Source organism: Papaver somniferum, chromosome 1 (genome assembly GCF_003573695.1).
Source record: "Papaver somniferum cultivar HN1 chromosome 1, ASM357369v1, whole genome shotgun sequence".
Taxonomy (NCBI): Eukaryota; Viridiplantae; Streptophyta; class Magnoliopsida; order Ranunculales; family Papaveraceae; genus Papaver; species Papaver somniferum.
Window position 1 is genome coordinate 231,283,750 of NC_039358.1, and position 5,070 is coordinate 231,288,819.

The 5,070-nt window shown below is 35.8% G+C and overlaps 1 protein-coding gene across 4 annotated transcripts; it reads right to left on the reverse strand.

The window, feature by feature from the left end:
* Positions 1-1,416: 1,416 nt before the first annotated feature.
* On the reverse strand, positions 1,417-3,879 carry LOC113318767 (hypersensitive-induced response protein 1-like). Of its 4 annotated transcripts, none has more exons than XM_026567020.1 (6): positions 3,752-3,879; positions 3,007-3,111; positions 2,695-2,766; positions 2,499-2,590; positions 2,299-2,395; positions 1,417-2,214 (listed from the first exon to the last, which is right to left on the reverse strand). In XM_026567020.1, exons 5-6 carry the CDS (start codon positions 2,390-2,392, stop codon positions 1,754-1,756), a joined length of 555 nt encoding a protein of 184 aa, XP_026422805.1. In that variant the 5' UTR covers positions 2,393-2,395; positions 2,499-2,590; positions 2,695-2,766; positions 3,007-3,111; positions 3,752-3,879; the 3' UTR covers positions 1,417-1,753. The 4 variants fall into 4 exon arrangements, with proteins under 4 accessions (XP_026422805.1, XP_026422810.1, XP_026422798.1 ...); XM_026567025.1 differs by lacking the exon at positions 3,752-3,879 and adding an exon at positions 3,234-3,738; XM_026567013.1 differs by lacking the exon at positions 3,752-3,879 and having other exon boundaries at positions 2,695-3,738.
* Positions 3,880-5,070: the final 1,191 nt, after the last annotated feature.

Below are 5,070 nucleotides of genomic sequence, written 5' to 3' on the forward strand. Positions count from 1 at the left end.
GACAATTGAATTAGAGTTTTAAACGTATAAAGACCGACAGACCCAAAAACTGTGCTTACATAGAGATTGGTTGAACATGTATGTTGTAATAAAATACTGTATACAAATACTCAATCAAAGTACTCCAACTTCCAACTCAGAAGAAGTCCGTTTACATATAACTTTAATGAATATTGTTTACATGCTTTAGTATTAATTTTAAGAAGCTTTTACTTTAGAGAAGAAGAAGTAAAGAGAGTGTTTGAGTGATTTTTGACAATAGATTCATGTATAGGAGAGTTCGTCGATTTTCTGTATAGAAAACAACCGAAACACTATTCAGAATCCCGTTGGCCATTGACCAAGTCGAGGGCGATTCAGATTACCGTTCTTCTAGTCGCTATTTTTTTAGCGTTCACCGTTGTTTGGGTTCGCGTTTTTGTAATTCCATGATAAGACCTGAGCTTCCATGAACAACTACAAATGCTGAGCTAGCATGAAAGATGGAATCCTTCCCCGTAAGACCGGCTCTTATAGTGAGTTTTATACAAAAATCTAGAAACTGTGGTTATCTAGAGATTGATTGAACATGTAAGTTGTAATAATAAAAAATTGTATATAATACTCGATCAAAGTACCTCACCCCAGATAATCAATGGTACTTTTCTTGGTTCAACTGGCATTAACAGTATATGCTTGTTTACGAAGTTATTGATGTGGATCCTTCCAACTGAGAACAAGTCCATCAATTCCGATACATCTATCTGTAATAATCTGTCTTTGTTACTATAGTATAACTTTAATGAATGTTTACATGGCTTTAGTAGACAAATCGAACCCATTTTTGTTACATAACTCCCCTTGAGAAAAATTCTGGGAAGAATTCTGTTGTATAACTTGAGAAAAATCAAACCAATTTATTTGTCCCATAAATTAAAGAAAGAAATGAGTTGTCATGGTTTTCCTTAATTCTTATATGAAATGATCATGAAATTGTCAATTTTAATAAACAAATATTAACAAGAATTCCCAAACTTGTAAACTTGAAAAAGATAAGGATGAAATTTCTTAAGGAGTTCCAAGAAATAAAAGCAAAGGGGACCTTTACCTGTATCCACTCAACAAATGAAGAAATTTCATTGATTTCTTCTTCAATTGGCTGTTTTCAGTAATAGGAACAAACCAAAACTTGTTTTTTCTTTTTTCCTTAATGCAGAACTATTGGCAGGTATTAATTAAGAAAATGACTGTTATTATATTTCGTCCTTACCAATATACAAAATAATCAATGGCATAACCAACCATTCAGATGAATACACGAAAAGTACTAGTGTGCGAAGTCCTGTTGTGGGAAGAGTTTAAATAGTGTTAGTTATCAGCTCCAAAAATCATTTCATCAACAAGAGAGAAAAAAAATACAAGTTTCTGGGTCTCGTTTCTATGCCTGAGATTGGTATTGTTTCCCGACGCCATCTTTATAAGACGAGGATTCAACAGGGTGTAATAATAACATGGGATAGACACTTGAATAAACCTATCCATGTTACATTAATCAGTACGACAGTACTTTCAGTCACACAATTAATCCCAAAATGCAAACATAACATATAGATTGTGCTGCGCATCTAAAGGCCACGATAATCAAAGTGTTGATGAAAGGAAACATGAATATATACACACACACACTGCATTTAAATATTAAAAAAGAGAGGTATCCCTTTAGTTGCTGCAGTTTGAGGTGAATGCGACTAGAGCTGGGGAACCAAGTCATCATTTACGGCATGTGAGCAGAAGATCTCAGAAGTAGTGCAGCACGAATTTGAGTTACCATGTCAGGAACAGCAACTGGTCCACGAGGGATTAACACTGCAGAAGATTTAGGGGATGCACCAATTTCCTTCATTGTGTCAAAGTGTCGTGTTACTTTGACAGAGGTCCCGGGAACATTAACTGAGATCCCTATTGTGCTGTTCCTGAGGCCATTGCATGTTACTTTGGCAGAGGTCCTGGAGGGCACATTAACTGAAATCCCTATTGCGCTGTTTCTGAGGCCATTGCCTGTTACTTTGACAGAGGTCCCGGCGGGAACATTAGCTGAGATCCGTACTGCGCTGTTTCTGAGACCATCAACAATGACCTGACCCTTCCGAGCAAATCCCGTTCCAGAGAGGTATTTAGATTCAGCATCACCCTCGGCTCTCTTAATCTGTATAATCTTCTTAGTCTCTGCCTTGTCTGAAACCAAATTTGATGACTGGTTTAGATTCACCAAAAGAAAATACGCGTGTTTAACCTTTTTAAGAATTAATAGAATCTTACCAGCATTGATTTCATTCATTGCCCGATTCACGTTCACATCTGGTTGTACATCAACAATGAGAGTTTGAACAATCTCATATCCATAAGCAGACATAGCCTGCAGTCAAACAACATAACGCCACTAATATCACCAATGTTCAGCATAATATCTCAGAATAACTGTAACTAACAGGTGATCATCCATTTAAATTGAATTATACCTTTTGAAGTTCTTCTTCGACTGCTCTAGCAATAAATTTCTTTTGCTCAAAAACATCATCCAGGAGGAGTTTCGGAACATTAGCTCTGATTGCTGAAATAATGGATTATAACCATATAAGATTAAACTTCAAATTTTTAGTAACATGTTAATTTCACATATCATCAGTGTTTATTTAACTAGTTGTGGGTTCATACCATCAAAAACATAGACTTGGATTAGGCCCCTTGGATTGGTCAGTTTGTAGAATGCATCAGTTGGCTTCTCCCCTAAAGCTCGATATTGTATGGATGCACCAACATTGACAAATACATTATCCCGCAAGAAAGAAAAACAAATAAAAACACTTCACGGAGTTCATCTAACTGCTTCTATGACCCGTTATACTGACTGATTGTCAATAACTCAGTCCCAATCCCAAATTCAAGAAAATTGTCAAGAATATCCGAATGAATACTGTAACTTATATCAAGTGTCCGGATGTGCTCAAGATTTTTCCGTATGCGTACCTTTGTATTAGTCTCGCATTTCACATCCAACTGCTGAACCCTATGGGTGATATTAGCAACGCTCGATTGGTTCACATGTACACGACACAATTGATTACCCATTATCTGTTGATATCCAAATATAAAGACTCCATGTCAAGGACCAATTACGATTAAAATAAAATACAGGCAATGGGAAGATGTGCTATTTTCTTGAATCAAGCCAATGACACAAGAAAATCTCTAACCTCCAAGTCAGCCAAATTGTTCTAGTTATAAAGGTAGAAAATATCAAACTGAAAGTCATGAAGAAATTAGAAGTTTTTGAGGCATTATTCAGAAGAAGAATACTAAAAGGTGATCTCAAGCATCATTTCGTCTACATATTAATGGAGTGGAGTGATTCTTCCTTTCGAGAATCGTTTCTTCCGAAAAAGAAGAAGATTGTGTCAAAAAGCCAAAACATCCCCCTTCAGAATCTTCCAACTCTAAGCAAAGTAGCAAACTAACTAATAATTCTACAATAAATCCATAATCATTTAACAAGGAGAAAGAAAATAGAATGAAATCAAGAAGCCAAAGCGCATTCAAATACAATTCTCAGTGATGAAAACAAGAGTTTATGCTTATAATACAAACCACATCGGATATGGAAATGGTCTATCAAAATAAAATTGACAGATCTATCTAGAAACTTTAGAACAAGAAACGAAACATATTTTAAACAATTTAAGTTAAAGAAATTAAAACTGATAGAAGGAGTTACATTGGAAAGGGTAGACGAGAAGAGACTTAAAGTAGTTGTTCTTCTGGTTCAAAACAAAGGAGTTGTGGAAGAAGGCAATTGATTGAAGAAAATGACTTGTACTAAGAATAAACTTCTTTTGGAAACACTGCGAGATGGTGGGCTAATAATGCAGTAGGTAGCAGAGTTCACTCTTACATCATGTTGCATTTAACCGCCATAGCTACTGCATACCTAACCGAGGATAAAGATTCTAGCCAATTTGTAATTATAATTTTTTATTTTAATCCAAGCCTATTGTAAAATGAAGAAAATTGGTTAAGTCGACCAAGCCGATTGTAGCGTATTCTTCATTCTCAAAGGACAATATTTTATCTACAATATTTTTTTGTCGCCAACTTGCCTTCTTGTTTGCTCTTCCTTCGCAGGATTCCACCTCAGTTTCGTAACACCTCTTTCTTTCAACCCAATCTCCCTTTATGATTCCTACACCGCTGGGGTGAGGGAATTTGATGCACTGATGGAAAGTTGAAGCTACACCTAGAATCCCATGTAACCAAGGTCAACCAATTAATACATTATAGGGTGATTCTACGTCAACGACACAGAACAGGATTTCAGAAGATATTCCCTTCAATGAAATTCGCATAGTAACCTCCCCTTTAGGCTTGTTGGCAGTACCATTAAAACCATATATCTTATATGTTGATGGTATAAGATCATCATCTCTTCCTCCCATAGTTTTATATGTATGATAAAATAAGATATTCACAGAACTTCCAGTATCGATTAGAATCCTATTAATTGCCCATTAATCTTCAGTTTCATCATCCTCATCTTCTTTCGGTTTTGGATTAATTTCTAATTTTACTACCAATGGATTATCATGTACCTCTTCACCTTCGGGGATTTCTTCTGCGGTAAAAGAAATAATCTGTTTCTGCCATTCCTCTAGTGGCGAGATTTTCGAAATATTCATAATTTCTCTTCCATCATTATCTCTTGCGAACACTCTACTCAAAACATTGTCATGAAAATCTTCAATTGTCTTGTATGAATGTACGATAGAGTGACAGAATAGATTCTTTGATTTTGCACCAACTTCTATAAAGAATGATTTCTTCTTTTTCATCGTGTTTACTTTGTGATGCTCTGGTGGTGGTGGCAATGGTTGGGATTGTGGGTGCCCTACCAAAAAGTGGTTTAGTTTTCCTTGATCCATCATTCTCAGAATAATTCTTTTTACATTTCTGCAATCATTTGTAGTATGTCCATGAAAGTGATGATAAGAACATAACTCATGACTTCTCTGGTTTGGAGGTGGTTCTGTTCCCATGTTC

Coding starts and splice junctions, on each gene's coding strand:
- LOC113318767 (XM_026567020.1), bottom strand. CDS start 2,392: ATGTCTGCTTATGGATATGAGATTGTTCAAACTCTCATTGTTGATGTA. Junction 2,215..2,298: donor AATGAATGAAATCAATGCTG/GTAAGATTCTAT, acceptor ATTTGGTTTCAG/ACAAGGCAGAGACTAAGAAG.